The sequence below is a fragment of the Zonotrichia albicollis genome, chromosome 3 (genome assembly GCF_047830755.1).
Source record: "Zonotrichia albicollis isolate bZonAlb1 chromosome 3, bZonAlb1.hap1, whole genome shotgun sequence".
Lineage (NCBI taxonomy): Eukaryota > Metazoa > Chordata > Aves > Passeriformes > Passerellidae > Zonotrichia > Zonotrichia albicollis.
In genome coordinates this window covers 21,112,690-21,129,945 of record NC_133821.1, presented here as the reverse complement: position 1 = coordinate 21,129,945, position 17,256 = coordinate 21,112,690, and the positions used below count along the sequence as shown (strand labels likewise).

General features: G+C 39.7%; 1 protein-coding gene across 3 annotated transcripts in view; it reads left to right on the top strand.

Moving 5' to 3' along the window:
* The window catches only part of ALK (ALK receptor tyrosine kinase), a 305,535-nt gene that overhangs the window by 189,595 nt on the left and 98,684 nt on the right, over window positions 1-17,256 (top strand). For all 3 annotated transcript variants that reach the window (XM_074536919.1, XM_026797338.2, XM_014271871.3), the window contains one exon: window positions 11,331-11,458. In XM_074536919.1, the coding sequence (XP_074393020.1) occupies window positions 11,331-11,458 (128 nt within the window). The remainder of the gene's footprint in view (window positions 1-11,330; window positions 11,459-17,256) is intronic.

Genomic DNA, 17,256 nt, shown 5'->3' with positions numbered 1-17,256 from the left:
AATACTAATGACAGTCATCATGTTTTTGTGTGCTTTTAGAATCAAAAACACCTTCAATTTCATTGGCAGTATTAACCCAAGGAAATGAGCTTTTTGGTTTAGGAACCTTTTTATTTGATTGTGAGGAGCCAGTATATTATGCTGGAACATCTTGTGGAGTCTGTTTTCTATGCATGTTTCTTGTTAAGACTTTTCTATTTATGCTCTAAGGAAGTGTGTGTGCCAAATGTTGAGACTAACAGGCAAATGTATTCTGAGCTAAATAAAACAACTCCATGCTCCAGGTTCTGGGAAGCTGAGAAACCAGACAGTGTCTTAAACTCATACCTGCAGGCTGTGACAGATGCAATTGGCTACTCCTGACTTCCCTTCTGGATGTTCAGTGTGGTTTGCTCTGATTCTCTTTCAGAAATACCCAGTACTAAATTCAGGAGATTTAGATCAGTGGGACAGAAACAGTCTCAACATGTGTGGAAAAACTAGACTTGACTTTTGGTAGCATTTTTGGACCTACCCAGCAGATGTTACTGGTGTATGTGTTGCAGATGTGGTAAGAGGGGCAGACGTTGTTGTCAGCACTGGACATTGCTGTGGCTGCTGCCGTGTTGAAAGCAGCAGCAAACCTCACTTTGGTGGCATTTCTGTCTCTTTTAAGTTGACATTTCAGTTGTTAAGTGATATGATCTGTCTGACTTCTGAAGTGTCATTTGCTCTGAAGAGCAGACACCGGCCTCCACATTCCTTCTCTTTGAGGACACTGACAAAGTGACTGTTTTAGTCACTCTCTCTTTTTATTTGAAATTCCTTCTCCATTCGAAATCGAGTCATACAATTCAAAGGCCCCTTCCCCAACAGGGTAACTCTTACAATACCTGCTGCATAAGCAGTAATGGATAAAAACTTTCTGCATTCCAAGCCTCATATTTCCCATCCTTCCTAATGAATAATTTCTTTCAAATTACTGTCTTTGAAGGAAGTAAATTAAATTGGAAAAGAAAGTTTTTCATCAAGAAATGCATCTTTTATTTTCACACCTGCAATTTTCTTTCCTATTACCCCTCACATTGCTTGTGCATAGATATCCTCTGTATTGTACAGCAATATGGGAAGAATTTCACCTCTCTTTGCTCTGCACTATGTTTTATTCTTATTTACTTATCTGTTTTGCATCTCATATGGCACATGCTCTGCCCAGTGCAATTATATGCTACCTCTGTGCTGCAGGCAAAGACTGGAAACAGCTGAAGTTATGGGAAAGGTGGTATTTGCTGAGGATAATCTGCCAGCCTTTTTTGTTTCTGGGAATCTCTAATACCCAGTCAGGCTAATTTTTTTCTTTCTAACCAGACAGCTTTTTATGGGATTTGACCTGATGAAATGGGTTTTAGTAGCCTCTAGGAGGACAGTCTTGTAGTGGGCAGGAATGCCTGGAGTAGATGTTCTGTAAATCCTTCTGAGCCTGATGATTCAAACAGTTCTTCATCTAGTCTTTAATCTTGCTTTAGCTGTATTGATATCTGATTTTCAAGTTTAGGTTATTACAGCTGCTAGGTAATTGCAACATATTTGTAAAGGATAGACAGCAAGCACAGCTGTTCTCTTCAGTGAAATCTTCTTTCTCACTTGCTCTTTGAACCTAACTTTGAACCTCAAATTTTTCATGGTTTATTTCCACCAGTAGTGAGTGGATAAAATATTCCTGTTCCCTTTACCTGTGCCATGAAAAGCCATTGCTGAGTGTGGAGGCAAAAATCCTGCTTTAATTGGTCTCCCAGACACAGCTGTTGAGAACTATTTCAGAGTATTTTGCCACTACTCTTTCTTTTTAAAAGACAGTCTGTCTTTCTGAAGCCTTGACCGTATTTGGCTGTAATTAGGATTAGATTATTTTACTTCCAATATTTAAATAAAAAATGAGAACTACTCTTTGGGACACCTAAGCAGCCTTGTACATTGTATTGAAAGGATGGAGTTTCCTTCTGATCCTCAAAGACAATTAAGTTACTCCCTGAAGCATGAAATTTAATTACCCTCATCAGAAGCATCACAATGTAGTGGATTAGGACATAGGAATAAGAATGAGAAACTTTTATCTCTGATCCTAGTTCTATCTAACTACTGACTAAATGAATCACATAACCTTGCTGTGCCTCCTTTTCACTCACCTGAAAAATGAGGTGTTTGATTTCTTTGCTGAAGTGCTGTGAGGTCTGTATAACCACCTAAAGATATTGTGGTTTGTATGAATGCTCAGTGTTCCTGGGATTGCCTGGGCTTACATGTTGCCAACAGTTACTGCAACTTGGTTTCATACAGTGAAATTTCATTTTTTGGCAGTGTTAGCTTTGTTAAAGGTATAATCATATGATATACAAACAGGGAGAGGGCTACAAGAGGAGGTGACGCTAAAGAGCTGTTGTGCACCAGAAAGGTCTGCTGAGCTGTTCTTTTCACATCAGTTTTGGGGCTACATCTTGGATGTGATAGCTGATTTTAGCATCCCAGGAGTGCCTCCAACTATGTACTGCTTAAGAGGCACGAGGAAAGTTCCATTGTGTGTGGTTTAACTGGGGAATGTAAAGGAAAGTTCAGGGCCAGATGAACGCATTCCTCTGAGCAAGCTGTTGAGCTCTACTGTACTTGCAATTGCAGAAGGCTCTTGCTGGAGTGATTAGCCATGTCATGTCCATGGAGAGCTCCCACAAAAAACATCAGAACTGTTTATTGGATGTGATGAAGTAGCTAATTAAAATAATTGGTTCTGTCATTTAAAAAACCAACAATGCTTTGTCATGTCTCATCCACTCTTGTCCTATAGAGTTTTTATTTGATGAGTTTCTTAGCATGTCTAGAGCACTAAGTTTACATTTTGGAATGGTCAGTAACAAAAATTGTCCTGTAAAAACCTGGTTTACTCATTCCACAGACTTTTTGAAAAGATTAACTGAATTAACAATAACACTGCCATTTATTTAGTGGGTTACCTTCCACCGGAAAATTGATTACTCTCTTGGAAAGAGGTATGCCCTCCACCACACAGCATAAATTCAAAGTCTGACTTTGAATCCCTCTGCAGTTCCTCTGCTCTTTGTTCCAGGGCTGAGTCAGTATTAAATCCCATTGAAAGTTTTTCATTTGTAATCACAAAAATAAGATTTAATTGTGAGTGTGCAGTTCTTCAGTCAGCTACCTTTTCAGTTCTTCACAGTGCTGAAATACAAGTCTTCACATTTTCAGAGGAGGGAATGTCTTCAAACAAGTTAGGAAGTCAAAATCTTTGTATGAGTGAGTTTTCTAGCTGACATTCAAAAAGGCAGTTAAAAATAATGTTTTAACTCTGTGGAAGTTAACAAGGACAGGTATTTTTTCTGTAGGTTTTATCTTCTGCCATTTGAATAGTTTTTCCCACGTAGAGTGTTTTCCCGTGTGTTGTGTTTGTGTAACATGCTCTCTGCACAGGTGAAGGGTCCACTACCAAAGAAACTGTAGTGGCTTAACTGCAAACTTCCATTGTTGGCCAGGAATAAGTAGAACATTAAAAAATATCCTTCATCGTCAACTTGTGTTTCACTGAAGCCTAAAGCAGTTTCTTCCATATTGCAATATCTTCCCAGCTGTGCAATTCCCAGTGGAGCAGCTGTACAAAGGAGCCCAGCACTGCAATTCTAGAGAGAGGGTAGATTTAACCTCCTTTCCAGCACTCATGAGGGGGTATAATTGCATTTTGGAGTCAAAATCTTGTTGGACTCCTGTTGTAGGCAAGGTAATTACTCAATGCCTGGGTTATTGGTCAAACCACGCACAGTTACAGCACATCTTCTTGGGGGGAGGTGGCAGTGGTTTTAGTTTCATCTTAAAAGCACTGAAAGAATAACAGGAAAGAAAATCATTGCAATTTTTTAAATTTTGTCTTTTTAATGGCAAAACTTTTGTGAAAGCATCTTCTAAAGGCATTTTGAGGAAAGGGTGGGGAAGCTTTCTTGAGCCAATCACAGGGATGTTAAAGGTCTGATCCAATGACACTAATAAAGGTCTCAGCTGTATTTAACCTACCAGTCACAGTTTTGTCTTGCTTATGCAAAAGGCCAAAGAAAAGGGTAGAAAGACAGTCGGCATTAAATCAATAGAGGAAAAGGGATACTATTTTTCTTTCCCTTAAAAAGTAAAGTTTTCCCATTTTTCTTGCTCTAATAAAGTAAAATTATCAATGAGCAGAGGAATTAACATTGCAAATTTTGTGTTGCACATCAAGAATTTCCTCCTTTAATGTTAAATAATCCCTTGCATTACTGTATAGTATTTTTATTCATTTCCATTTTCCAAGACTATATTATCAAGCTTTAAATTCTGGACCTAATGTCATTTAAGCAATTTTAGGGTCAGTATACTGAAATTACTCTAAAGTTGATAATTAAAAATAATTGCAAGGCAATGTATTATATTGTTTGAATTAATGAAAAAAAGAGTTTACCCAGACTCCTGTAGATGATTTTATTTCTAATCCTGTCTCTATAAATTTTATTGGCATCCTCTTGAAAACATTTTTTCATTTTCTGTTGACTGGAGCCTGAAAAGGTCTTATCTGCTTCTTCCTTTCTGCAGTGCCCATTAATTGTTGAAGCAAAGTCTGAAGCAGTATGGAGGCAAGATTAAAACATATTATAAACTTCTGCATAATTATGCAGGGGCATGCAGGATGAAAAAGTTATGTTCTTTCCCCTATTTATCCATTAAAGAGAAAAAATTCTCATTTGGATTCCTAGTGCTAATTTTAATTCCACCCTTAACAAGGTTTTGTTCTCAAAACCCAGTTTCTAATATTTTCACTGCTGCAGGCAGATTTTGATGTGAAATACTCTGACACAGCTGCTATTATTTATATTTAATTTTTTAATTCCCAAAAGTTTGCAGAACCTTTTACCAAAGAGAGAAAATCTAAGCCCTTGCCAAGATACATTGCATTTTTCTTGCAGCCACACCATGATGAGTGCTGGTGGCAGCAGGAGTATTTTACATGAGCACCTCAACCTGAAGAAATAAAATCACACTGTCACTCAATTTAGCTACGAGGAGTCTGTTAAATTCCACAATTTTTAATCTGGGAAAGTGGAGGTGAGAGCAGAATACAGCTTGAATTAACAGAACAGTTGTCTCAAGGAGAGGAGATAGTTGGAAGTTCTTGTGTTCCCTCAACCTGCCATTAATTGTTGCTGGGAGCACATGAGCTGATTCATGACCCTTGGAGGGCCCATGCAACTCTTTATTCCCCACAACACAGTCCAGTCAGCCCTGATTTACTGTGATTTAAGCTTTGGTTCTTTGAGGCATCTTGCTGATAATTTCCATACTTTTGTTGTGAGTTGAAGACTTGCTTTCAGATTTTCTGTGAAAGTGAGAAAGTGGTGGGTCTGTCAAAGCTAGGACAGTATTCTGGGTGAAACTTAACTTCTGCTGTTGGGCCAGTGCAAGCTGGCCCCTGAAGACATAGGTGGTGGCACAGGTGGCAGCACAGGTGTCAGGCTGGCTGACAGCACAGAAATTAATTCTACCTTCCAGAATTAGCTGGAAGTCTGGGGAATGATCACAAAGATGATTGCTGTACATGGGAGTAAGCTGGAGTCCCAAAGCTTGCTGCAATCAAGCATTTTGAAACCCCTCTTTAACAGGATGAAAGAGTATGTGAGTGTTAATTGGATTCAAAATCATTTAGCCATGAAGGGAGACAAATGCAGGATTGCAAGTATTCTGGCTTGAGACTTTACTTGAGAGTTCTAGCACTTCTTTTTTTTTTTAATGCACTGCCTCTAAGAGATCATCCTGACTTGAACTTGCAATTAATCAGTGCTGGCATTACCCAGAGGAGCATGCAGAATGGCATCCAAAGCATTAGTGTATCGATTAGAATTAATCAGGAGAATGTTCCTTCTGAAGCTACATGTTGTATGAACAACCAGAGTGTCTTAGCTACCTCTCAAGTTTCCATGACAACTGGATTGTGGCTTCTGAAACCTAGAGCCTGGCCAACTGAGTCATGGATGGGGGGGCTGAAGAAAAGTTAGGCTACAGAAAAGTACTTTGGCTTGTTTGGGATCTAGCACCTCACCCCTGCAGATCTGAGAGAGACCAAAAGTTGTGTCCAGCACACCTTCACATTAAGGACTGAGTACGAAGAAGCCATTTGAAAATGCAGCCCTTGCTGTCCTGTGTAAACCTGGGCTCAGGTTCTGTCAGCAGTGTTTTCTGTTTTGGAGAAAAGCCTTCTGAGAGAAACCCCACGTGTTGCCCAGGCTTTCTTTAAGCAACTAATTCTTTCTACGCAACACCCTCATCCAGGTCTGAACTTTTCTAAAGTCTGAAAATATTTGTATCTACGATTTTGGGTTACTCTGTCACTGAAGAGCACAGTGTTATTAGTTTCTGTCTAAACTGATGTATACTGCAGATTCTAGATATCTGAGACCATTTCTTTCTTAATGCAGCTTCAGTGAAAGACCTGATAGATCTGACTTGTAACAAGACATTGAGCAGTGCCTAAGCAATGCAACATAGTGTGTTGCTTTGCAGTATAAAAGTTTAAATTAAAATGTTAAATTTTAAACTGCAGAATTTTTTACTGCTTGAGGCAGTATCCAGAGAGATCATCATGGTTATTATGGCCACTGTTGTGGTAGAAATAGGCCATGATGTTGAAGGCTGTGTGATGATAGCTCTGGGTACAATAAGTGATGCCTTTTTCCTTAGAGTTGCCAGCTTAGTGGGCTGATTGATCACTCTGTAGAGTGCTTGGAGGTCATGCAGAGGATAACAGGAGTAATCTGTTACCTGCTGTTGTTTGCTTTTGGGTCCTGTGTTTCACAAATGCAGAATGGTTGAGGTTGGAAGGAACCCCTGAGATTGAGTAGTCCATCTTCCCTTCTTGATGCAGGATGAGCTAAAGCACATTACCCAGAACTATATCCACTCCCACTTTAAATATCTAGAAATAGAGACTCCATAAGATTTCTGGGCAACTTGTTCCAGTGTTCCAGTGTTCAGTCACCCTTAAAGCAAATAAGCTTTCTCTTGTGTTTTAATGGAGTTTCTGGTCTTTCAGTCCAAGAAAAGTGCCTTGTGCTTGCCTGTTGTTCTTTCATTGGATACCCTTGTCCAAATCTGTCTCCTTTTCATTCACCCATAATGGATCAACACTGATGAGGTACTTCCCTGAGCCTCCTCTTCTCCAGGCTAAGCAATCCCAGCCTCCTCTTGTATGTCAGATGCTCCAGTACCTAAATCATCCCTGTGGCTGTTTGCTGGACTCACTTCTGTACCTTGCGTCTGTCTTGTGCTGGAAAGGGCTGCCCTGGACCTGGTCCTCCAGAAGTGTCTCTCCAGAGCTGGGTAGTGAGGAAGAATCACTCCTTTGATCTGTGTTTCCCAGTATAGCCTGGGAAACTCTTGGCCTTTCTTGTCACTGGCGGCACGTTTCTAGCTTAGGCTCAGCATTTTGTATACCAGGACCCACAGGTTGTCCTCTGCAAAGCCACTTGCTGGCCTGTGCTGGTGCCTGAGGTTGTTCCTCTGCAGAAGCAGTGCCTTACATTTCTCTTTCTTGAACTTCATGAGATTCCTGTTGACCCAAATTTCCAACCTCTCCCAGTGGCAGCCCAACTGTCCTGTGCATCAGTTGCTTCTCCCAGTCTCTCTGGAAGCTTGTTGACAGTGCAGCCTGTCCCGTGACCCAGGCCATCAGTGAAGACAGAAAACACTGTAAAACCAGAGGTGTACCCCCAGTGACTGGCTTCCAGCTTCACTTGGCACATTGGTGATAACCCTCTAAGCCAGTCCACCTCACTGCCCTCTCACAGTCTGAGCTTCCATCAGTCAGTGGTGATGGGATGGGAGACAGTACTGGAAACTTATCAAAGTCCAGATAAGCAACATCCACTGCCCTCCTCCTCGAGCAAGAAGGTGCTATCACCTTCTTGTGCTATTTTTGTGCTATCATCTAAGCACAGAAACCTGTCAGGCTGGTGAAGTATGACTCCAGTATGAGGTTCCTTACATGATGTTTCCCCATCTATCCCAAAAGACAACTGAAGTAGCTTTCTGTTACCTTGCTGAAATGCTTTCTAAAATTAGATTCATAACATGTAGACAACTGATAGAAATTTAATAAAGCTATTCTAATTAACATCTAATATGTATTGGTTATGCTGAAGTAGATCTTGCTGATGGTGCTGCCAGGCAGCCTATATATAGTACAGGATGTGCAAATGAGTGTGGGTCTGTGTCATACAATGTGTTATACACAAGGTCTGGAGATCAGAGTCCCAGATCTGCCACAGAATGATGGCAGAACTGATTCCTATCTGAATTTGCCCACAGGTGCCTCTGCTGACCCTGGAGCTATTTTCAGTATCCCTGATAAATCCACCAGTTAATGTCGTCTTTGTCTCCAAAATAAGAGGCTGATACTTAGTATTTCTTTTCACATGAATCCCTGAATCTCAGGCACCCTATTGTAGGCATTTGTACCACGAAGTATGAATATATTTTGTAATGAATCTGGGCTTGAGTGAGTCTGCCTTTTCTAGTCTTGTGTCACGGTGATATAAAACACCTGCTTGGCAACAGCTCTGGGAGTTAATAAAGTTTCTGTGGTAAACTATGAGAGGCCTGAGAATCTCAAACTAAAGTTATTGCACCAGTAACTCAAAAAAGCAATTCCTAAAACTCCTGGCACATTTATCCAGAGGGTTAGCAGTAGCACAGAAATGGAAATCATTGTTGAGAGCCACTGCGTACTTGGAATTAAAATCCATCAGTCTTCTGAAGCTGAGGAAAACAATTTTCATGACATACAGATGCTTTTGTATTTCATAATCAAATTTAATCTAGGGTTAGTTTTGGCTCTATTTGTAGGGAAATTTGTATCCTCTAATCCTTATAATATACCTAAGTTGAGATGACATCAGAAGAAATAACTCGCACAAAAGCTAGGCATTTAAAATACTCTCAATGTTTTATTCTATTTAATTTCAGCAAAAGCAGATTTATCTCTGGGGGGAGTGGGACAGAAAAAGAGTGGGGACGCCAACATGCAAGTGGGAGCCTAGAGCAGAGAAGGTGGAAGATGAGATGAGAAAATGAAAATGAAAATAACTGTAAACAAACAATGAAATTTAGCAGTCTATTTTCACTCTTCTTAATGGAAAAAGAGGGAGGAGGACGCCTAGTAAATCATTAAAAAGGCTGTGTTTGCTTTTCTGAGTTGCAGGGTCCTTCTGCAACCCTTGCTTAGGACTTTTCTTTAGGTCCTTCACAGACCTGTCAGGAGCTTCCTTGCCTGCTGGGAATTTTGTTGAATTCAGTGGAGCATAATGACACCACCGTGTCCCTGAGGAGACAAACAACGTGTCTGCCTCTGGAACCAAAAAAAGTCTCTTAGCTTGTGTCACAGTGTAGGGTCTGCAATTTAGGATTGACCCAGGCTCACAGCAGGCACAAATGGTGGTCAGTTGGTGCGAATGTCATGTGCACATGTTGTTATATTTCCTTTCAGAAGGGTTTCTTAACTTCATAACATCCAAATTTTGGCATGCTTCTGGAGAAGGAGATTCCTGTAATGGATGATAACTATGATAGATGAACTGGGATTCCTGTAATGGATGAAAACAGATAAACTGTGTAGCTTCTTGTGCTCAGATCTGTTGCAGATGGTTCCCTTCCCTCCCCCCCAAAAAAAGTTTGTTTTCCCCAGCTCATGGACAAACATAAACACATATACAGGGAGGCAGTGGAGGTACTTGACAATGAAATCTTTTTGTAAGAGCAATAAAAAATGTGGGGTTTTGTAAAACGGCAATGAAAAATTTCTGACAACTAGAAATAATTACAGTCTTCCCCCAAAATGCTTAATACTGGTGTTTAAAAACAACTTAATGAAACAGAATACGTTTTTGGTCTCATCTTTCAAAAGTTGCAGCTGGAGCTGCATTTCCTAATAGGTTTTGTTAGGCCCTGTTGGTTTGTTAGGCTCCAGCTGACCACTTACAGGATGCTACAAAGGGACTTTTCCCTTGATGCTGAATTATTCCTGTAACAGAAGAGAAATGTGAAAAAATTGCATTAGTAGTGGCTGAGTGACTTTACAGAATCTCTTGTCTCTGGTCATGTTTGTGGTTAGTGAGCAGGCCCTGATAACCTGGAGTGAAACAGTGGATGGGATCCATATCACTGCTGAGGTAACAGTGCCTCTTGGGAAGCAGCCCTTGACAAATGGTGTCAAGTGGTTTTATTGGCAGCCTGTGCCCCAGGATGAAAAGGGAGACGGGCCAGACCATGTTATTGTACAAGTATTTAATTCCTTAATTTTTTCCTTGCAGAATTCAAGAACATTGGCAAAAAGACAGATGCTTGTATTTTTACTGTCTACCTTTAGACACATCTTGTGGGATACAGAATTGGAATCAGGGGTCTAGGAATAGTTCTTGTGCTCTCAGGCTGGAAGTTCTTTCAGGTAAAGCAGCAGACCCAGCTGATCAGAGGGGAGGAGGTAGACAGCCAGGCACTGATGTCTTCCAGCATCTCAGGGAATAAATTAAACTCATACAGGCTTTGTGTTCTCATTTACTCTTGGCAACAAGCAGACTAAGTTGTAGCACTCTTGGAGTGTGGATGTTAATCTCCAGGGCGGCTAATTCACTTCCTTGATTTACTTGCTGGGAATTTTTGTCATTTGGGAGGGAGGTAAGCAGGAAAAGAGGAACAGGAAGTGGAGGAGGAGAAATGGAATATTTTAGATGTGGTGCCTCGTGCACAGGTAGATGTTCCGGCCAACTGCTTTAGAAGCAAAACGTGTTACCTCAACCAGTGATGCAGTGCTGGGAATTAGAGCTATTGCACAGCCCTGGAGACTGCCTTATTTCCTCAGTGACTAAGAGAGTTTTTGGTGAGGCTCAGGAATGATATTTAAAGAGGATGTGCATGTGTGCTACAGATTTCACAGCTTGCTTTGCACAGAGACTTAAGCTTCCTTTAAACAGCAGGCAGAGATCTGAGGGCACAGAATTGTGACAGAAGAGAGCAATAAGCTTCTGTTTAGTTGGGTTTCCACATCTTAGCTGAGTGGAAATCTTGGTGCTTAGAATCCTGCTTTTGCAAAATCCATGGGAGGGAAAGGCCCTGAGCATGGGGCACTGTGAGGGAAGTGAAGACTGCGGTAGGAGGCACAGTGTGACCAGCCATAAGTGGAGCTGCTCCTTCGGGGGATTTGGCATTTGTAAAGCAGTAGCCTTTCTCACAGCTCTTCTCCTGTGTTCTTTCCTCTTGCTCTATGATGAGACCAGATGGGTGTTGCTTCAGAGGAGAGTTGGACACCTGGAGAAACCATTTCGGATCTCACTGGAATTTGTTCCTAACGGGAACAAGAGCGTGGCAGCCGTGGATTCCTTTGCCATGAAGAACTGCAGTTCAGGTAACAGAGCATTTTATTGTTTCTAGCTCATAGTGCTTTGATGCCTTTGTGGAGAGAAGCACGACTTCTGACTGCTGCAGATGCCACAGAAGGAAAGGTTCTTGTCAAATGAATAATTTAAATTTAAAAAAAAATAAAATAAGGTCCCTCTCAGGGAAGGATCTTTTTGAATGTTGCCTTAAAACTTTCCTTCAAGAAGTTAAAAACAAGTTTGTTGTTTTGGTTTGCTCTGCCTTTTTTTTTTTTTTTTTTTTCCCATTTGGGAAGAATAGCTATGAAAATTTAATTTGGAGAGAAAAGAAGCAGTATTCATCCTGGCTTGCCAGATGCATATCCTGACAACTTCACTTTTCTGCAGCAGAAAATAGAGCAGATGAGGGGTTCCTTGACAGACACCTTGCAAGCCATCTTTTTTTTATGTTCATGGTTACAAATTTCGGGGTTGTTTTTTAAACAACTGTGGAAAACTTGATTCTAATAAAGTATGCCTTTCTTTGGCAATGTTCCAAAGCAGTTATTGCTGAGCAGCCCCTAATAGCTTCATGTAATGTGTGGAATTTTAATAATGGCCAACCTAAATGGGGGTTACTTTTTTAAATACAAGCTATGTAATCAATCCAAGTATGTAAATTCAGTGCTCTGTGCCAGAAGCAGCTGCATATTAGTTCTACCAGTTTTATGGACTCTGTGAATCATTCTGAAATCTTTAGGTGGCGTGTCAGTGAAGAATATTACTACTTATAGCTCTTAACACATTACTTTTTGTCCATTTTATTTATTTGGAGTAGTGCTGAGTTGAGCTGCATGTCCTTCTTTTCAACCTCTCTAGGACAGGGAAATGTGCTGCAGAACATACATTATTTTGGTCATTTACCTTGCTCTCCACAAAGGCCAGTTGTATTAAAGGATTTATTGCTCTGTTTGTACATAAAGGTGCTCTCTGAGCTCCAACAAGGAGCAGCCTGACATTGTGCTGGAAGAAAGGCATGTTCAGACAGAAGGTGCCTGTTCTGCTGCTGGTGTAAGGACACAAGTCATCCACAGTGCTGTGGGAATTCAGTGCAACAGACTGGGCATAGGAACTCTTCTTTTGGGGGCACTCAGGGGTGAGCCCAAGGTGCTGGGCTGGGAGTTCTGACCGACAGCAAGCACCGCTGTGCAATGATGGATGTCAAGGGCTGAGGCCATTTAGACACACTCTGAACAAAAGAAGGAACAAATCTCCCATTTTGCCTGCAGATTTGTAGCAAACAGCTACTCCTCTGCCCTGCTTATAGGACACAGTGTAAGAACAATGCCACCAGAGAACAAAACCACTTGTTGTTTTCAGTTGGTTTAGGCCACTAAGCCTTTTGTGTACAGCTGAAGATGTGGCAGTGTACTTTTACAAGGAAAGAGGTGGTGATGAGCAGCTGAGGGTGTCACCTTAAGCTTGGAGAAAATAGGGAAAGCAATAAGAAAAGATTAATCTAAATCTAATTTTTCTGCAGCTGTTAGAAGCCTTTGGGCAGCTTAGCTACTTGGATACCTTAATGCTGCTGAAGCACATAAAACATGGGTGAATTTGAGAAAGATATATCTAAGAAATAGAAACATGCCTTCAGCCTGATTTTTCTAAGCCCTTTGAAGACCATAAACACAATTTCAAAATAAATTAAGGAGTACATACAATCTTAGTAAGTTAGGGTACCATTTCCACAGGCGCAGATACAGAAAGAATTACAGAATATGCTGAGTTGGAAGGGGCCCATGAGGATCATTGAGTCCAAATCCCAGCCCTGCACAGAGCACCCCAAGAGTCACCCATGTGCCTGAGAGCAATCTCCAAACCCTTCTGGAGCTCTGCCAGGCTTGGTGCTGAGAGCACTGCCCTGGAGAGCCTGTTCCAGTGCCCAAGCACCCTTGGGGTGAAAAACAACAAGGGCTTGAAGATTGTCGAATTTTGAGGTTGGAATTTGCTTTTGCATGTTGGTGATTCCATTTTTTTTTAGTTCCTTAATTAATCCTTAATTTTCCTATGCAAAATCTTAGGAAAGATTTTGCATAGGAAAAAAATATTTCATCTGAACTGAAAAATACCTATTTATATGGGATTGAATGGGAAATTAAAAACTCAGGGAGATTCCGATGCTGATAAAATTCTGAATTTTTTAAAAAAAATTTAAAAATTCTAGTTAATTGTCACTTGCGTATCTTCACATTTCTCAATTCCCATAAAATAGAAGGAAAGTTCTTACAGTCTTTTCTCAACCTTAGGATTCAAATCTGATCAGGGAGCCCCTACAGTCAATACAAAGACTGCTTGTACTTCTGTAGGTTTTGTCTCAGGACAGCTAAAAGGTAGCATTGCCTGGACTGCTACAACCAATTGACTTTCAATTACTGACTCAAATGTGAAGCAAATTGTGTTTGTCAGTGTGTAAAACCTAAGCTATTGATTGCCTAATTCTCTTTCTTACAACTTACTATTTAAATAAGTGCAGTAGCCAAAGCAAAAAAAATACAAATTGCAGAGAAGTAATATATTAATTTAATAACATCAGTTAAGAAATTTGTTACTTATACAAGTAAAGTAATTGGTACAGTGGCATTTTATAGTGGATGGTAATTTCTAGTAATAAAAATAGAGTTCATTTCCTAAGTAATGTATTGACTTATTTATGATATTTAATGGGTTTCTCACTGATTTTTTTATTGAAGTTGTAAATTAATTAATTTGCTAACTTATTTCCAAAAGTCTTAATTAAAGTACTTATTCGTAGGCACAATTAAATGACAAGACATTGTTTTACTTAGCAATGTTCAATTTACCAATTCTAAGTAAATTTTTACCTAAGGGGTGTGGAGACCAAATGCTTCTGAAATGTCTTAAAGCTTTAATGATGCTCCAGGGCTGTTAAAAGCCGTTATTTCAGACACTCAGCCTGTCCAAGAGGAAGCACTTAGCTTTCAAGTTTTCAAGCTCAGTAAGCAACATAAAAACCATTTATTTTGGAGAGGGGAGAGACCGTGTGCTGTTGATTAAGTTAATGCTTCTGTCCACTCAGCAATTGCCTTTTTTCAGTAGATACTGAAAGTACACGGAAACACACATTACCTTTGGAGCTGGTAGGCAGTTAGTTCTGTAATGATCTGATGGCTGCAATATGTATGCAAATTTCTGAAAGTTGGAGTTAAGGTTGTACTAAAGGCAAAATCCATGATCAAAAGCACAGGACCTCACCGGAAAGGAAAAATTTTGAAGATCAGGAGGAGATTTTACTGAAAGAAGAGAGAGCAAAGGAAGAGTGAAGATACAGACTTACAACACGTCTGAGGAAATATGATCAACCGCCAGATGGAATTTTTCATGATACCACTTGATAAATATTCTAGCAACAGATTTATGAATCAGCTGCAGGAGATCAATAAGGGCTCTCTCCAGACAGGATTGCTTATGCATCTGAATCATTACTAAAATGATGTTTCTGTGCATTCGGACAAAACCCAGATATGTATCATTTCAGTTTTCCCACATGCTCTCTTTTTGCAGTTTGTCTTATAAATTAATTCGATGACAGGATGTTGTGGTTAACTGAACTTAATGAAATACCAGTGAGCCCCTTTTCAAAACAAGTTCTTGAGGCTTCCTATCGGAAAATTGGCGAGAAAAGTTAACCTCTTCCCAACAGAAAACTGAGATTATATCAATGTATGAGAGAGAATCACAGAACAGGCCAGATTGGAAGGAACCTCAAAAGAGAATCTGGCACAACTTTTTGTGTGAAAGGGAGTCTGGGGGAGATTATCTAGAACCCTGACCCAGCTGCATCTTGAAACCTCCAGTGATGAGGCCTCGCCCACATCCCTGGGGAGTTGCTCCAGCAACTGCATCTTCTCACTATAAAAATAATTAAACATACATTTCAAATTGAAGCCCCACATGACATACAGCTCCTTTAGATGTTAATAATTAATTGGAAAAAAAAAACCTGTATAACATTTAAGTAATTTTCATTTGGGTAGAATTGGAAGATATTTACAGACGTTTTCTTAAACCACTAGATAAACTGTGGCAATATTTTATGTTTCATTATTTGCTTGGTTCTATTTATGGAATGGAGGAGTGAAGGTATGAACCTTTAGTAGAATCAGTCATGTCATCCTATAAGGTCTGGAGATCTACCTCATTCCAGAAATACAGGGGAACAGGTGAGCAGAACAATGAGCAGTCAGTATTTTGTCATTGTTATAAAACTGAAAAATAAATGTGATTCAAAAAGAAAAGTAGTCATAATTTCAGAAGTAGCTGTCTCTATATGAGGTTTAGGATTAACATTTACCATAATATTACTTGTCCAGGTAATTTTTGTATAAAAGAAGCTGGATCATATCCTTTGGCATTAATGCCATGATTAAGAAACCTTACAGAGCCAGAGAAGAGGTCCAGAAACCAGCAGCATTATTCAGTATGTTGGCATTATGTTTCTTCATTTTAAAAAAATAAAATTAGGCAGGCTGGCTGCGTTTTCCAACAAGTGGCCTATGCTATTTATGCAGTTCAACTGGTCTGGTTTTCCTGTGGGTCTAATTTCACTAAGTAGGCATTTGGAAAAGCCTTACTGTTTTAAGAATATTTGCTTCCAAATGCTTTGGCAACCACCTTCTTTCACCATTCACCTCTGCTCCCTCATCAGCTATGACTGATTATTCTGATTTCAGCTTGTGTGCCAAAAACTATCTCTAACCTGCTTGTCTTTTAATCCTGTAGGGATCTTGTGTCAGAGAAAATACTGCTTTGCACATGAGGGTGGTGGCTGAAGTGAAGTTAAATAATTTTAAAGTCATTCTAAAGTGAAAGTTATTTCACTTGTGGTTTGTGCCAATTTAAGTAAAATAAATTTAATGAACTTGTTATGGGGCTTATCTTTGTTTTCACTTTCATCTTTTTAAAATTAAGTTATTGTAATGCTAGGAATAAAAAAAAAATTAAGCAAATTTAGTTTTAACATTTCTTCCAGAAGAGGCACAGTAACTCAATTACTGGTAGAGTAGCTTCTTGCAGTAGTGAATTAGTGATTATGCATTTCTGTTACTGGCTGTGAACACCTACTTCTTGCAGAGCCAGATTTAGACAGTGGTGGTTATGTTGAATAATTTAATCTATTTAGAACCTTCATGTGCTCATCAAAGGAGAAGCAGGGGGAAAGGAAACCTGAATATATCAAGAATTTGGGTTTCATAGGTCTGCCATGCCAGTTTGGTGATAAATGGGACAAAGTGTCCTATTGCTTTGTTTAGTAATAAACTGGCCATATATTTGGAGTTTTAAGATATGGAGGAGGGAGTTATAAAGAAATGTTTTATAATGCACTTAAAACTCATCTTTAAAATAGATGTTTTCATGCAGAAGGTGGAAAGGCTTGAACCTGCCACAGCAGCTCCAAACAGGTGTGCCTTACCAGAGTGAGCAGGTTTATCCTCTCTAGCTCAGAAAAGGTTAGATGGCTTGGGTTAAAAAACAGAATTGAGAGATCTCAGCCTTTAATATCCAAAGCCTTAATGGTCTGAAGAGAAGGACCTGTTCATAAGAAGTACTAGGAACTGCTCAAGAGACATTGCAAATGTTGGCACTTGTGGGTCTTAAGTACTTTTTAACACCTTGAAGAATTGGCCAATACATTATCTTTTTAATGCTGTATATGATTTTTATCCTGACCTTCTCCTTTAATTAAGGCTTATTTCAACAGGGGAGCCATTGATTCAGTGAAAGAAAATGAACTCTGTAATCTGCTTTCCCCAAATTGAACTTATTTTTA